General features: G+C 40.3%; 1 protein-coding gene and 1 pseudogene across 6 annotated transcripts in view; both read left to right on the top strand.

Moving 5' to 3' along the window:
• The window catches only part of TNIK (TRAF2 and NCK interacting kinase), a 355562-nt gene that overhangs the window by 201502 nt on the left and 137979 nt on the right, over positions 1 to 16081 (top strand). For all 5 annotated transcript variants that reach the window (XM_084874084.1, XM_084874083.1, XM_084874082.1 and 2 more), the window contains exon 4: positions 2175 to 2300. In XM_084874084.1, the coding sequence (XP_084730210.1) occupies positions 2175 to 2300 (126 nt within the window). The remainder of the gene's footprint in view (positions 1 to 2174; positions 2301 to 16081) is intronic.
• LOC311617875 (BRISC complex subunit Abraxas 2-like) lies at positions 5200 to 6512 on the top strand (annotated as a pseudogene). The gene has a single exon. The product of its transcript is annotated as a BRISC complex subunit Abraxas 2-like (transcript).

The raw sequence follows: 16081 nt of genomic DNA, 5'->3' as shown, positions 1-16081 counted from the left end.
ACTGTGATTGGTATTTTACTGCCTCATGTAGTTGCCTCTTTAATCCAAGCAGCTGTCAATGCCAGATTGCCCACGGGAATTCGCAGGTATGTTTTCTCCCCTTCTATTTAGGCCTAAAGTACATCTGCTTACATCCTACCTTCACCCACAACTACTGGGCCCCACATGGAGAGTTTAAAATAGCTAATGGGCATCACGACAGATATTTGAGGCACATTAAAGGGACCTTTCAACAAGCTGAAGCCCTGTGAAGGTCATCCTCTCAGGAGGCCTGTGGTGAAGGTGTAGGCAGTTCTCAATAGCTGTAGGGAAGAATGCCATCCATTGGTTAGCAAAATGCCATCTCCCCGCTCAGCCTCCATCCAAACCCCTCACTTCCTTCCACCATTTGGGCATGTGCTCCTCCGTGGCTCAGCGTCCCAATCATACATTCTATTTGAGATTAGTCTTCAACTTAGTTAAAACATGTGATGTGTAAGCTGCTCAGTTCTCCTGGATTTTCACATCTCCATTGTTATTAGACTTAGTTTTGTGTGGTTAGAAAATGTCAACATGTTATCACACTCCTCATCTTATTCTTACTAGTTCCTTTCAAGCCTCACTCATGCTTCAGTGAGTGGTTGGACCCTTTCTAGATATTCATTCCTACATTCTTACATTTATTCAGAGGCATTTTGCTTGGTGCTGGGATTGTTATAAAAAGCAAAAGATTCCTGCGTGTAGAGTTATTATGGACTAATAAGGAAGAAATACTCAAATGGTTAGACAGATAAATGGGCATTGCAATTCTGGTAGGTGATATAAAGGAAGAAGCACATGATTATCCACAGGGCTAGACTAAAATCAGGCAGCTCAAAGAGCTTTGTGGGGGAAGTGACTCTAGAACTAAGATCTGGAGGCAGAAGAGAGCTTACAATTCATAGTGAAGAGAGTCAAGTAGAGGGAACTGATGATACAGACTGGCCCATATCTCCAACTGGTATCAGCAACTATGGTACATGCATCAAGAAGTGTAGGGGGGGAGAGGTATAGGGGTGGGCAAGATATATATATATATATATGGTAGGGAAATTTGACATTGCCTGAGAGAATTAGAGAAGATGTCCTCAAGGGGTGTCAATTAAATTCAATTAAAAAAAATGATGAGTAAAAATTGTGTGAAGAAGAGGAAGTGAAAGAAGGCATCATTTGCAGAATGACTCAGCAATGTAGAGACTGTAGGGAGGCCGAGCAGATAGAGGGGGCAAGGGAACAGAGAGGGATACAGACAGTGGTCTTTCAGGTCATGGTAACATCTTACACTTAGGCATAATCATTCTATTGTTACAGCTACATCTAAAACAGTTTTCCTGGGATAAATGTTTTTCCACCAACCTCAAAAATAAAATACTAATTGAAGGTCCAACTGATGTGCCTCTAAAATATCAAAATAAAATTATGAGAGAACACGGGTGGGAGGTGTCTAAAAATGACCCAAGTTGGTAGACTCCAAATTGAAGCTCAGAATGAATGAAACCCGAAAGAGGACACTTACTCTGTAGGAGAGTTATCTCTTCTCGCATAACTGCCGCAGTTCCCCTTTCTTCTCATGTTTAGTTTCCTGAAGGTGAGATGGGTACTCCTGCTTTGTGAACTTCCTCAGATCTAGGGAACTTGTCCTCACTGCCTTTCTCATCTGACTTTCATCTTCAGTCAGGTACTTCAATCAAAGTAAACTTCAAAGAAAATGAACTTAAATTTAAAATGAGCCTATATATTTTTTTTTCTTTTCACTTTCCTAAATCTTCCCTATACAAGATCTGATCAGTAATAGGTATTCAGTGGACATAGTTCTAAGAAATCTAGCGTGAATTTTATCTCAACAGCCTACTTTGATCTTTAGCAGGTGAAGAAATGAGGTGTTTTGTTTATATCTCCCCCCCCCCCCTCAAACTCCCCAGCTATGCCTATTTGCTATACAAACAGAATACACCTTGGATAGTCAATGTGTTGTCTTGCAATTTTTTTCTTTGTAGTCAATCAAGAAAATCAAGTTATATAATAATTGTGTTTGTTTATCATCATAGAACAAATAATTTAAGAAAGAAATTTATTATGTAATTGATATCCATGATGATGGAAAATAATTCTAAGACAGTGATTTTCATGACTAAATATTTATTATTCTAATGCAGGATGAAGAGGAAGAAATTAAACAAGAAATTAACATGTTGAAAAAATATTCTCACCACCGGAATATTGCTACATACTATGGTGCTTTTATCAAAAAGAACCCACCTGGCATGGATGACCAACTCTGGGTATGTAGTGCTTGCCAAAATTACTTTTCTTACATGAAGAACAACCAGGACTAAATGGTCTATTTCTCTATCCTCATGACTAAATTTGATTAAGGAACTCTTTAGAAACCCGTAGCCCAATAATTTTCATAATATTGTTGTTTTAAGGTTTTCTCCTATTTCTTTGAATACCTCTCTGTCTTTTTAGTATCTCTCTCTTCTATCTTTTAATGTAGACCATCCTTAAAGCCAGTTGTTCTCTGTTGTTGTTTTTACCCATTAATGACTACCTATATCTGTTTTTATTATATTTCAAGCACTGTACTATTATTTTTTTCTGCGTTATATAATTTATTCTGGCTCTTTGAGGTAGACATTATTATTATCATCTTCATTTTTTGGATAATGAAACTAAGGTTTATAGAGAGGAGAAGAAAACTCTCTCAAGATCTAAATAGCTAGAAATGGTGGAGCTGGTATCTAAAGAAGCTCTACATGATACGCTCTTCTTATCTATCACTGATGTGTGGATGACTGACATTTAAATTCTAACTCTATGAGTGAAACACTTATGATCGTGTCTCATATCATGTAGGTACTCTCAAAGGTTGCTTTCCTTCTTTCTCTTGTCCACTCAGATATGTGCCCTAGTACTATATCTTTGACAGTCTATAAGTCAGATCTAATTGACTGTTCCTTTATTTAAAAATTCAGTAATGATACCAAAACCACTCTTCCTATCCCTTTCCAGCCCAGATTGCTCTTCTTCGCACTTTCCTGATTTTTTCCATTGCAAGTTTTATTCACCTTGTCCTATGGGAAAGCTTATACTGCTGCCTTGGTTTGACCATCCTATGCCAGTTCAATGAAAGCGTAGATTTTGGAGCTTCTCTCTTTCTCTCTCTTTCTCTCTCTCTCTCTCTCTCTCTCTCTCTCTCTCTCTCTCTCTCTCTCTCTCTCTCTTTCTCTCTCTCTCTCACTCACACACACACACACACACACACACACACACACACACTCCTCAGTTCATCTCATATATTATTCTTAGATAAATGGTTCCAAAAATACCTTTTAACTATTTATCGTCTTGCTCATTTTCCAGAAATATTAATATGTGTCTAACACACAAAATTCACTGAATTATCCAGTGCTTAATATATATCAAATTATGTATTAAACTGTATGTATCAAATTACCACTATTTCATAGATAACTTGCCACAGAACTCAGTTTTGAATGGAAGAAACTCTCTTAATTCATATTACACATATAGCCCAGCTAAAAAGAAAAAAATATATACAGTGACCACAAATAGGTATCAAAAAGAATATAATAATTTTGGCTCAGAAAAATAAGATTTTCATGTCATTTGATATTGAATACTACAGTTGTTGAAAGTGAAAAGATCTGCTGGGAATATCCCTCCTCCCCAATAAGACCAATCTCTAAATTTAAAATAAAATGTGTACTTTGAGTAAGTAAACCCACTTTGTATGACCACATTGATTTTATATATTTTTATGTGAACTCTGAGTTATCGTAAGACTTAATTATGGCCTCTTAAGTGTACGTTAGATGTAAATATGATAATTAAAAACATAAAAGTAATAAGAGAAAATAAATGTGACTTTATAATACTAAATAGAGATATATGAAGTTTCTTATTATAAAGCACAAGAAACAAAATAAAAATCCAAATAGCTAATTTAGAGAAAATATTCATTTCATAAATGATAAGAATTTAATAGCTTTCCAAGGAAAGAATTTTTATAAATCAACTAGTGGCCTGGTGCATGAAATTCATTCATGGAGTAGGGGGGGGGTGGGGGGATGATCCCTCTTTCCAGCTACTCCAATAGGGGACCCTTTGGAGGATGTCCGACTGCCAGTTTATACATCCTTCTTGCAATCTGGAACCACTGGCTCCTAACCGCTCACCTGCCTGCCTGCCTGATTGCCCCTAACTGCCTCTGCCTGCCTGATCTCACCCCCAACTGCCATCCCCAGCCAGCCGGATCTCATCCCCAAATGCCCACCCCTGCCAGCCTGATCTCACCCCCAACTACCCTCCTCTGCCTGCCAATTTGGTTCTGATTGGTTGGTTTCTATGCCAGTCAGTCAGCAACAAAAGCTCTGCCTCCTATGCAGCCATTGGCTCCTCACAATTGACCCAGATTTGGTTCTGATTGGTCAGTTTCTATGCCAATCAGTGTCAAAAGCTCTGCCTCCTAGGCAACCATTAGCTCCTCACACTTCACCCAGATTTGGTTCTGATTGGTCGGTTTTTATGCCAGTCAGTGTCTCTGGGCCTATCAATAAAGCCTGATCAGAAAGGTGGGGCTGATCAGCAGCCCCAGTGGAGGCCTGGTGAGAAATGGAGGTGTGGCTACTGGACAGACTGGGAGAGAAAAAGAGAGACAAGTGCTAATCAAAAGCTGCCACAGAGGCAATGGATCAGTTCCTGCTTCTCTCATCAGGCCTCTCTCTGGCCCTGATTCTCAGCCTCCCTCAGCAGTCAGTGGTGGGGCACCATTCCTGCAGCAGAAGCAGTCAACAGCTGGGTTCCCACAGCAACCCAGCAACTGTAGGACTGACTTCGGGTTGGTCAAGCCTTGGTCATTTTGACCCAAGGTTTTTATATATTAGGATACGAAAAATATGAAACTACTAATAGTTTGAGTAAAGAACAAGGCAGCAATTACAAAGTAAGAAGTAGCAATAACCAATAAAGATGTTTTTAAAAGGTAACTTACTAAAAATATAAATGCAAAAGATGAGAATTAGATATCATTTCTTACCTAGCAGATTAACAAAGATTTTTTAAATGAAATATCAAGAATAGACATATACACCCCTGCTTATGGTAATAAACATTGGTGCAGCTTTATTCAGGAGCAATTGGAATATATAAGATACACACACGCACACATCTCCCAAAGAAAGTGCTTTACATGAAAATAACCCAGTATGGTTGGAGAGATTTCCATGATGGCGGCTTCCATTTCGGGCTACACCTTCAGGGCTGTGTGTTTCCACAGTGCCAACAGCAATGACGATCACGAAGGATTTTTGCTGGGAGAAGTGAGACAAAAGGGAAACCTTTAGCATCAGTGACTCCCGAATCAGGAACACAGTTTCTGCAAGTCATTGAAACCCATAACCATCAGCCTTGTTCAAAGTTTTTTAGTTTTTATGATTACACAAGCAAAGTTAACAAAGAGAGTTTGAACAGGATTCTTAAAGATCAGAGAAAGAAAGTGAACGGGTGGTATAGATTCCTGGGGAACACACAGCAGCAGGTATCATACAGGGAACAGGTCCTTCACAAGCAGCTCACCCGCATGTTTGGGGTGCCTGACTGCATCTTCCTCCTCTTCAGCTTCATCTCCACCACCAGCAATTCCATGCATGCTCTAAATGTCCTCTTCAGACCAAACCAAAGGTATAATCAAAGGATCTCCCTTGCTATTCCCAACCTGGGCAATACCAGCCAGCAAGAGTATAAAGTGTCTTCAGTACCACACACACCTCAGAGTTATACCAAAGTCATGGCACTGTCTTCTTTGACAAGCATGGAGTCATGAAGGACATCAGGGCCATCCATCAGGTTTACAACACGCTGCAAAGGAAGGTGCAGGCAGTGTGTGCAGATGTAGAAAAGAGTGAGTGAGTGGTTGAATTTTGTGAGGTGGAGGCAAACAAATTAAGAAGAAGACAAACCACTCAGAGGAAAAATGAAAAGGAAAAAGCAAGAAGGCTGCAGCAGGCGATGGTCAGCAGACAGGTGCCACCCGAGAGTCTAGAGCCGGCGCTCCGCCCTCAGATGCCATACCCGGGCTTGCAGCTGATGGTGGAAGTATATTAGCAGATGCCAAGGTCTCTGACCCCCCACCTTCTTATGCAGATTTTCACCCAAACAATCAAGAAAGTACTTTGAGCCATTCTTACGTGGAAACAGTGTCTTTATGCCTCGACCTCAATCCATGGGTTCCTCTAGCTTTGCCCCAAAAGTGCCGGACTGAAGTACCCCGAAGGTGGAGCGGGCCTTTCTCCTTCACAGAGAGCCACTGGGGACAGCGTGGAGGGGTCAGTGGGCACTGGTTATAAAAATCTGACTGAAATCTGATTGACCCGACAGAGCCCTCCAGTAGCGAATACTCATACTCAAGGGATTCTTGGTCCATGACACATCCCACAGGGAGCTCCAGGAATGCTCAGACTTCCCAGATTTAGCTGCACAAAATAAACTCCACTCAGCACTGTTTTATTAATCACTATTGAGAGAAAAGAGTTTTTTGAGGACTTAATCTAGTGGGAGAACTGCTTTCTCAGACCCCAGATACCAAAAGTATCCTGGGCACAGAACTGGCAGGGCCTGGCATCCCCAGGGCTTCACCCGCAGACCCTGTGGGCAGGTGTCAGGACAGAATCATTAAGATAATCAAGTTGTCCTAATTCTGGTGCCATTCATGGTTATCCTGGTAAATTGAGGCAGAGAAACTTGTCAACATAGTTTCTGTTCTTTAAAATAAATTGGAAATCAGAGACTAAGCACAGTTAGTCTATAAATGTTCCGTAAATCAAAACTTACCTCTTGCACTATCTTGTCTTGAAATTTACCTTTTCAAAGGGAAATGAGTTTAGCAGCAGCCTTCAAAGAACCTTCTTTCTGTGATGAGCCAAATTAATCTTTACCAGAAAGATGAATTTGGCTCATCGTAGAAAGATTTTTATAATTCCAAGAAGCCTGATTGGACCAGACCAGATGTGCCTTCTCTTGTCTGCATGACTTTGTAAGATCAAAAGAGAGGGCTTTGTTTTAACTGTTTTCTACTAGCCTGATACGTGTTGTCACTTAAAATGGTTGCCTTTAAAAACATGTAGAAGTACTAATCATCCAAATAAGTATGTCATAAAATAAACTCCTTATCTTTTGTGGGGGGAAAATAATAATAACCCAGTACTTCCACATACAGGAATGTATCCTAAATAAATACTTGGACAACTACCTAAAGATGTATGTAAAAGTTAACCAATAGGAAATGACTTAAGTAAACTCATTAGGGGATGCTCTTTAGCCAGTTAAAATGTTGTGGATCTATATTTATAAGTGAATCAGCATTAACAATTATAGTGGGGTTTTTAAAGCTGTTTTTAGAAGCTTTGGTTAGATATGATGTTTTCATTTTGTCACACAAAAAAAGAAAAAGAAGGTAGGGGAGGTGGGGGTAAGGAAGAGAGATCAACCAAAGGGCTTATATGCATGCATATAAACCTAACCAATGGGCACGAACAACAAGGAGGTGAGGGCCTGAGTGGGGAGGGGATGGGGGGGTTAATGGAGGGATGAGGATATATATGTAATACCTTAATCAGTAAAGAAATTTTTAAAAAGAAAAAGAAAGAAATACACATGTTCATTGACATGGTGGGGATGTCTACAATAGCATGCACTGGTGGTATTGAAGATATTTCTATCTCAGTAGTAATTGCAGTAATTTGATTTTTAAAACATTTTTCTTTTTCATGTCTGCTTTTTTAATCCCCTAAACTTTCTCTTAAATTCTAAAATCAGAGCCAATTCTGCTGCTCCATTTTTTTATTGCTTTTCACTGAGCTGTCTTTACTCCTCATATAGACAGTCAGTTCTCCTAGGGCAGGATTGTGTCTTTTGCATCTCAGCATCCCTCTAATGCTAGAGAGGTACTGGGCTTATGATGCTGAAAAAATAGTTGTTTTGTGAATAAACGTGTCATTATTGGTTCAAAATTGGTTACTATTATTACTATTATTGGTATAAACCTGACGCAACAGGTACTTTTGAGAGTTCAAAATATCATGCAGGTTCAACAGGAACTGATAAGATGGCATACGTTGGATAAGCTGCAGAAACAGGTGGGGAATAATAGCGATTTAAATGCAGTCTGTAGAAAAGCTTTTTTGTTTGTGGATGACCCACATCCTGCATGGTTCAGGGTTCGGGATCTGGAAAAGGGGCTGCACACAAATGAAAGAGACAAAACAAGAAATAATAATTTGGGAATATTGGGGGGCCAGGCAGGCAAACCCAACTCAAGGGGAAGGACTTCCACTGGTGCTCAGGCCTCGTCAACCTTTCATTCAATTTTGGATCTGCATCTAGCCCTTAGTCAGGTGGGTAATTGGGGTAACAGACAGACTATCCTAAAGGTCAGTAAATATTAGAAAGATTTACTCTAAGACAGTTTGGTCAGGAAATAGCTTGAGCCCCCATTGCATGGACTAAGCAATCGGTGCATAGCTCTGACCTTTGCCATGGGCTCAAGGGCCACCAGTGTTCCCGGATCCTTGTTTACACTTCTCTGATAGTGAAGACAGTCGGTGGCTTCCTGCATTGTTTGGTCAGGACTACAGTTTCAAATTTTTTAAAAAAACAAAACAAAAAAAACCATTAATGTAACTTTGGAACCACATCCTAGCTTATCACTTGAGGTAGCACAAGTATTTCTAGGTGAGTCACACCTAACTATGACTGATGATCATTTATTTTGTGAGATGGTTTTCTTGTTAGGTTGAACTATTAAAATGTGGGTATTTATTTACAAACTAGAGACCCACTGCACAAAATTCATGCATGGGCAGGGTCCCTAGCGGCTGCTGGCTGTCGGCCAGACACTCCCTTCCCCTGGCTGCCTGCCGCTGCCACCTGCCAGGCCAGCAAGGCCAGGGGAAGGGGCTGTAGGCAGTTGGCCAGACAGACTTCATCCCCCCCCAAAACTCCATTGAACTCCCCGTCAAACTTCCAGTTGAGGGGACAATTTGCATATTAGGCTTTTATTATATAGGATTGTTGGTTGAGAGAAGAGGAGGAATGATCAAGCAGTGCTTGACTGGTTTTTACCTTTTTCCTAATGCTGAGATTTTCTAAGCTGGAAAGAAAATTAGTTGTCATTTATTTTTCTGGGTCCCAGTCACGTTCATTGACTTTCCCAGGGTTTCACAGCTCATTGGATGGATGCAGCACCCGAATGAATGCAGGCATCCCGAAACGTGAAGATTTAGCTTGGCCAGAAGTTCGGTGAAAGGCACTGAGCTTTTTTTTCTTTTTTGTAATGAGCAGAATCTGCATTCCGTTTTCAGATTGGAACTGGGAGAAAGCGGGAAACCTGTCTGCTTCTGCATGACACAAACGGGAGTTGTATACTCTGGAAATGAGTCGCCGCCCAATCCTTTCTCACTTTAGCCAATTGCTCTTTTCCTGGAGATGGCTGTGGTTGTTGGGAACCAAGAGCCTACAAGTCTATGTGTTCATTTATTCATTCACCACAAAAAATTAATTCATTCATTAATCCACTCATGCATTTATTTTTTTTTAACAAATATATACATATCAAATACTTGCTAGCTGCAAGGCATTCTTCTAGGGACTTAGGATATATCAGTGAACAAAACTGAAGAAAGCCCTGACTTTCGTACAGCTTACATTCTTGAAACAGGCCACAAACAATAAATTGACTATGCAAGAGCACTATAGAGAATGCTGAAAGCTAAAAGTTTCTGGAAGAGCAGGGCAGTGTTAACGGGAATACAGGTAGGATGGCAGCGGGAAGTACGGTGGCCAGACAAGCCTGTGGAATTAACCTGAGGAAAGGCATTCCATCCAGTCCTGGTGTTTACCAGGAGCTGCAATGAGGCCAGTGTGACTGGAAGATGTGGGAGATGAGACCTGAGGCTAGATCATGCAGGGCCTTAAGGCCATTGTAAAGACATCAGCTTTTCCTCTGGGAGGTGGGGGGAAAGGGAGCATGGGAGGGGGTGCTTTTGAAGGTGGAGGGATGTGATCTGATCTACAGAGTGAAGGGGTCCCTCTGGTGGCTGGGTCCAGACTAGAATGAATGGGCACCTCCACCACCAGTAGAAGCAGGAACACCAGTTAGGAGACTGTTTTAGCAATCCCCTTCCTGAAGTTGCCAAAAGGCCATCAGTGAGTTCTGATCACTTCCAAAACCAGGTCACATGGAGAAGAACCCTCCTTTCACTTTTGGTTTTCTACCTGTAATTAGATGCAGGTGGCAAAATGAGGCAGTAATATGTCCAACATCTGCTTGGAAGACAGAGGACCCAGCATTTGTCAGATTTGTGCGTGTGCATAGGGTTGTTCTGACAATCCCCACTAGCTTCTGTGTCCCTGGGAATAAAAATGCACAGGTATGAAATGCCTCATGAGGGCAAGAACATCATTTCTTTTCTAATTATTCTTCTGTTTAATGACAAACTAAGGAGACACTTGGAAAAGTAAAGGCAAAACAGAAACATAATTGGGAAAGTTATAGCAGATTACAATATTGGTGCGAACTTGGTTACAGAATATAATAGTGTGTATTAATTCCAAGGCCTCTGTCTCACTACGTTTGGGCCATTTTGTGTTAATAATAATAATGGCAGGTCAAATTTGTCATCTGCTTATCATGTGCGAAAGTGCTACATTTGTTTGCATTGTTTATTATTTCATTAGATTTTTACAACCATTGTCCCTACTTTACAGATGAGGAAATTAGGCTCAGAGGAGTTGAGAAACTTGCCCCAAATTCAGCTAGTGTGATAAAGCCAGTTTCCCCTGAACTCTACACACTTCTTTTCATTGTAAAAAAATAATTTCCATCTCAAATGTTGGTGTTGCAAATGGGACTGAAGCTTTGTATTTAAATAAGTTCATTTCAACTTCACCTTTCATATCTGTTTATCAGTTTCTCCAACTTTCAAAGCTGCTCATAAGGCTGGTAAGAAATACACTTTGAAAATACATTACACCTTTTGGGGATGTTTTAGCAAACAATAGCAAAGGTCACAGATAGCTGACTCTTTAGGCTAATGGCTTTCTGTTAGAATTACCTTTATGTAAAATATTACTATGGATTATATAGAGACACAGCCTGTCACAACCCAAAGAGCAGCACTTCCTCAGATGTATCCCCAGTGGTCATTCCATAGAAAATATTTCCCATCTACTTTTTGTCTGCTGTGGCTGGAAGACAGAGGTTTGCCCATAACCCACCAGCCAATACATGGACAGTTTCAGGTGTCTGATTGAATTATAATCGGTGCGAATTCTATCAGTCTTGTCGCAGAGATAAACTCTTGTTTGGTACCAGCTCTTTGTGGAAATACAACTGCTTCTGATAATGGCCAAGTAATTCTCCCTTATCAACTGCTTAGGGCCTGATCCGGAAATCAAAAAAGAGAGCTCTTTCAATAAAGATTCCCATCTCTGGGAAACAAGGCGAGCTCTGATACATGGCACTGCCGGCTCATTCTCTGCACTTGCTCGGGGATGGGAGGCTCACCATGCCGCTGCAGGCCATTCAGACACCGGGAGTGAGTGGGAAAGTCTGTCTAGTAAACATAATTTCTGATTTCTGTAACATTAGAAAATGAAATCGCATGTGATTTGTTGTCTCTTTTGATAGCCACCACAGGGCTAGACTCTGTCGTAAAAGGAAATAAATTTCTGATTAGCTTTCCAAATGTAGTATGGTCGAGTAAAATAGATTGTTGTATTGAAATAACTCTGTAAGCCATTCATTAGATTGTAACAGTGTCGGCTTGCAGAGCTAAAGAGTTAAGACATTAGACTGTATGCATTTTAGGGACAAACTTTCTAGCAGGTGGCTAGAACCCTGCCTGGAATCTGGGACCTGGATTCAAACCTGGCATTTGGGTCTGTGGCATTTATTTCCTTCCTTATAAAAGTGGTAACTTTGGGCCTGGCTGGTGTGCTCAGTGGTTGAGTGTCGACCCCTGAACCAGGAGCTCACAGTTCAATTCCTGGTCAGGGCACATGCCCAGATTGCAGGCTCGATCCCCAGTAGGGAGTGTGCAGGAGGCAGCCAATCGGTGATTCTCTCTCATCACAGATGTGTCTATCTTTTTCTCCCTCTCCCTTCCTCTCTCTAGAATCAATAAAAACATATATTTTTTAAAAAGTGAAAACTTTGGACTAAGTCTGAGTCTTTAAACTGGCAACCTGGAGGCTAAATGCTGTCCAGGTAAATATGTTTAGCTTGGTTTACATAAGGTGATGTTTGTGCAATTATGCCAACATTAGAAAAAAATGAGTAGTTTCACACAAAAGTCTCTATTCCTTTAAAAGATCTTGAAAAATCAAATGATCTTTTAAAAAAATTAAGCTGAAACTAGTTTGGCTCAGTGGATAGGGCCTCGGCCTGTGGACTGAGAGGTCCCAGGTTCAATTCTGGTCAAGGGCATGTACCTTGGTTGTGGGCACATCCCCTGTAGGGGGTGTGCAGAAGGCAGTTGATTGATGATTCTCTCTCATTGATGTTTCGAACTTCCTATCCCTCTCCCTTCCTCTCTGTAAAAAAAAGAAAAATTAATAAAATATATTTTAAAAAATAAAAATATTAAAATTAAAAAATTAAAAATATTGGGCCTAAGATCCTCAATAGCAGCAGTATGGTAGAGCCATTTGGCAGTTGAGTAGAAGGCACGTGCCACTCTAGTTCACACCAGGGCCCCATCGCTCCCTGCTGCCTGGCATGCATGCTCAACTTCATGCATTTGCATTACTCATCCATGCCCTGTACAAGGTCAGATGGGAATGAGATACTGAAATGAACTAAGACATGATGTCATTCAACTACCAATGAGGGGAACTTTCTGGAATATGCAGTGATGTTGGCCACAGCCCCTGGACCTAAGTCTATAATAGTTTGAATTACGTTGCTATAGCACCTTGGCTTGGCAAAAATCATGTCCACCAACATGTTGGTTGTTTTAAGATTTAAATGTAAAATGTTGCAGATATGACAATTAAGAATTCAACCACCTGTTGCTGAGTCTTTTGAACAGCTAATTAAAATTTCTCTTTTCTATGCATCAGAAATGAGTCTTTCATCTGGGCAGGGGGTGAGGGACCGTTGTTTGAATCAGTATCCGTCACTTTTATAATAAAACATGCCTTTCCTTCATGTGTAAAAGCTAGGTCACTTGCCTGGAGAAGTGATTGAATCTTACTATTGGTGAGCAGAACATTTTAGAAGGCTTACCTTGGTAAATATAGGATTTCCTAAATACAAGAAGGTTGAGTATAAACAGTCTCCCAGACTCAGAGCTGCCCCACTGCATGACCGGTAGAAACAAACTATGTTACTTAGATACAGACACATACTGTATCTAGAACTATGCTTAATTTAATACTTTGCCACTGGGCTTGAGCTCAGCTTTTATAGAGTCATTTTTTTTAATTAATGGGTGATTCTGTGACAAGAATGTGAAAATGATTTCTTCTTTTATCCTAATGAATTTCATTTGAACTGTAATTAAACTGCTTTTCACCTAAAAGGAAGACCTTACAGTCTGTCTATACAGCCCTCTTCATTTTCTAGATTAATTTTGAGTCCAAGTCTATGGCCTTATTTACTATATTGTGTTTCTCAAAATCCTCAGCAACCAAGTTGCTTAGTCCTAAATTCTCTAAGGCCACCATATTTTCCCTTTTTCTATTTTTAACTCATCTGAAAACTTTCTCTCTCATTCCCACCTCAAATTCTTCTATTTGAGTGTAACACATTGTGAGACCAAGTTGTAAATTTCTTACAGTCTCTAGTTAGTTTCTATGATTGAGTTGGTGGCCCAGATGGACATGTAATGATTTTCACCTAACAGGAAAATTCTCTAGACTACTATCTTGCATGCCTACTGACAAATTTGGCACCAAATGCCAAACACATGAAGTAGCGAACTTCCCTCATTCCTTGAGTGCTGCCATGCTGACTCTGAGGTGGATATCTCCTTAGATATGGGTGTCTCGAAAGCATTCCCAGGGACCTGTGTTTTGGTTTGCCTTCTGGTTGCTAAAAATACCAGTTGGCTCAGTATATTCAAAATGCCATCATCATTCTTAAGATACAAATCTGTTCAGCATCCAGAACACTTATCGACCAAGTTTGGGACTTCATATCCTTGGGACTCTTTTTTTTTTTTTTTTTTAAATCTTTGGAAGACTTAGAATTTCTAGTTTAAGCTTTCTCTTTTCAAGTCTAAAAATATAATCCAGGAGCCAAAGGAGTTTGGGTTGTTCCATACCCTGCCCCACCCCAAGACATGCTGGTTTAAAAATGAATGCAAAAAGCTATTTAGGTTGCTTTTCCAAATTTGAAATTCCCAACAGTGTTACTTTATGTGTATGTTAGTTGATTGAAATGATAAATGTATACCTACCAATTTTGGTACTTTTTTATACACATATTCTATGTTGTTAGACTTAAACTACCTTTAGTGAATGAAGCTCATTGTTTAACAAAGTACTGAGTTTGGGTTTTGTTTACACCTTCATAAATCATGCACATGAGCTCTGTGGCTATTTCCAGCCACACATAATAAAAATATCCTATGCCTTGCTGATGTTTCTGGGCCTTCAAGGTCAATAGGCTGATCCTTTGCAGAGTTGTGAATTCTTGGAAGTTTATCTTTCCTATCCTTTCCTTAGGGTGCCTCTTCAATATCTTGGTGCAAACTTCTCTCATTTTAGGCAGACCCTCATCTTCCTTTGCCTTCCTCTTCTTTATCCCGCCTCCTGCCCCTTCTTTTACTATAAAAGAGAAGGGGTCTGTTAGCAGTCATTTATTCTCCTAGATGGCATTTGGGAGGAATGAGTTTCTGCCAAGGTAATTCTGGGCTAGTGCCTCCAGTTTTAAAACTGCTTAAATCTTTATTTCTTGTTATAGGAACTTAAAAGCAATTAATTAGCAAGTGAGTGAATACTGGAGGGACCCTAGAAATCATCCAGAATCTCTCAGGCTTGGTGAGGAGGTGAACTCAGGGGCTCAGACAGTGTTTCTGAAACTCCTTCTGGGATCAGCTAAGGCCAAAGGCCCTTTCCTTAAATATTGTCTTAGAGGGAAAAGCACAGGAGGGCACAGTAAGCATCCCTTCCCCCACAACCTTTACACGAAAACATCTTGCTCCTCAAAAATATAAGACAACTGACAAAAATATGTGAAAAGCAGCCATACAAAAGATGAAATCTATGTTAGAACTGTGTTTTTTTTTTAAATAACCACTTTAATTTAGATGGAAATAACTACCCATGCCCAATAATTCAAGCAACCCTTTCCCTATTAATTGAGTTGCATTACACTATGCTGCTGTTTTAAATGCTTCCCCACCTCACTGTTCCAGGCCCAAACCTAACCCCATCGTCCCTGAACACAGTTCTGTCCTCCCCTTCAACTTAACCTTCTTTCTCTCTTCCCATGTGACACACATGTGTATTTCATTTTCTGATCCAGTAAAGTAGGTGGTGTGGAGTGAGGATTTTAAGATCCTACCACCACTGCCTCCCAATCTTCTAAACAAAAAGATCCAGCCGGGCCGTGGTGGCTCAGTGGTTGAGCATTGACCTATGAGCCAGGAGGTCACGGTTCGATTCCCAGAACTTCTTACACTGGGAGAGGAGGCAGCCAATAAATGATTCTCTCTCATCTTTGAAGTTCTCTCTCTCTCTCTCTCTCTCTCTCTCTCTCTCTCTCTCTCTCTCTCTCTCTCTCTCTCTCCCTTTCTCTCTGAAATCAATAAAAATATATAATTTAAAAAAAAGATCCAATGCTTTGGAATGGACCACGGTGTCTTCTTGCTGTGTGGTATGAACTTGATAAACAACAGGTATCCTTGGTATTCTTTCATTAATAGAGGCTTTAGAAACACAGATCCAGCTTTATAAGCACCTTTTGGCCATTTCTTCACCATCCAAGGGAAGTGGATCTTGGGAAGCTATCAATGCTATCTTCTAAGTTGGAAACTTT

This window comes from Pipistrellus hanaki (genome assembly GCF_964339955.1).
Source record: "Pipistrellus hanaki genome assembly, chromosome: 2".
Lineage (NCBI taxonomy): Eukaryota > Metazoa > Chordata > Mammalia > Chiroptera > Vespertilionidae > Pipistrellus > Pipistrellus hanaki.
This window is presented reverse-complemented; position numbering and strand designations above follow the sequence as displayed.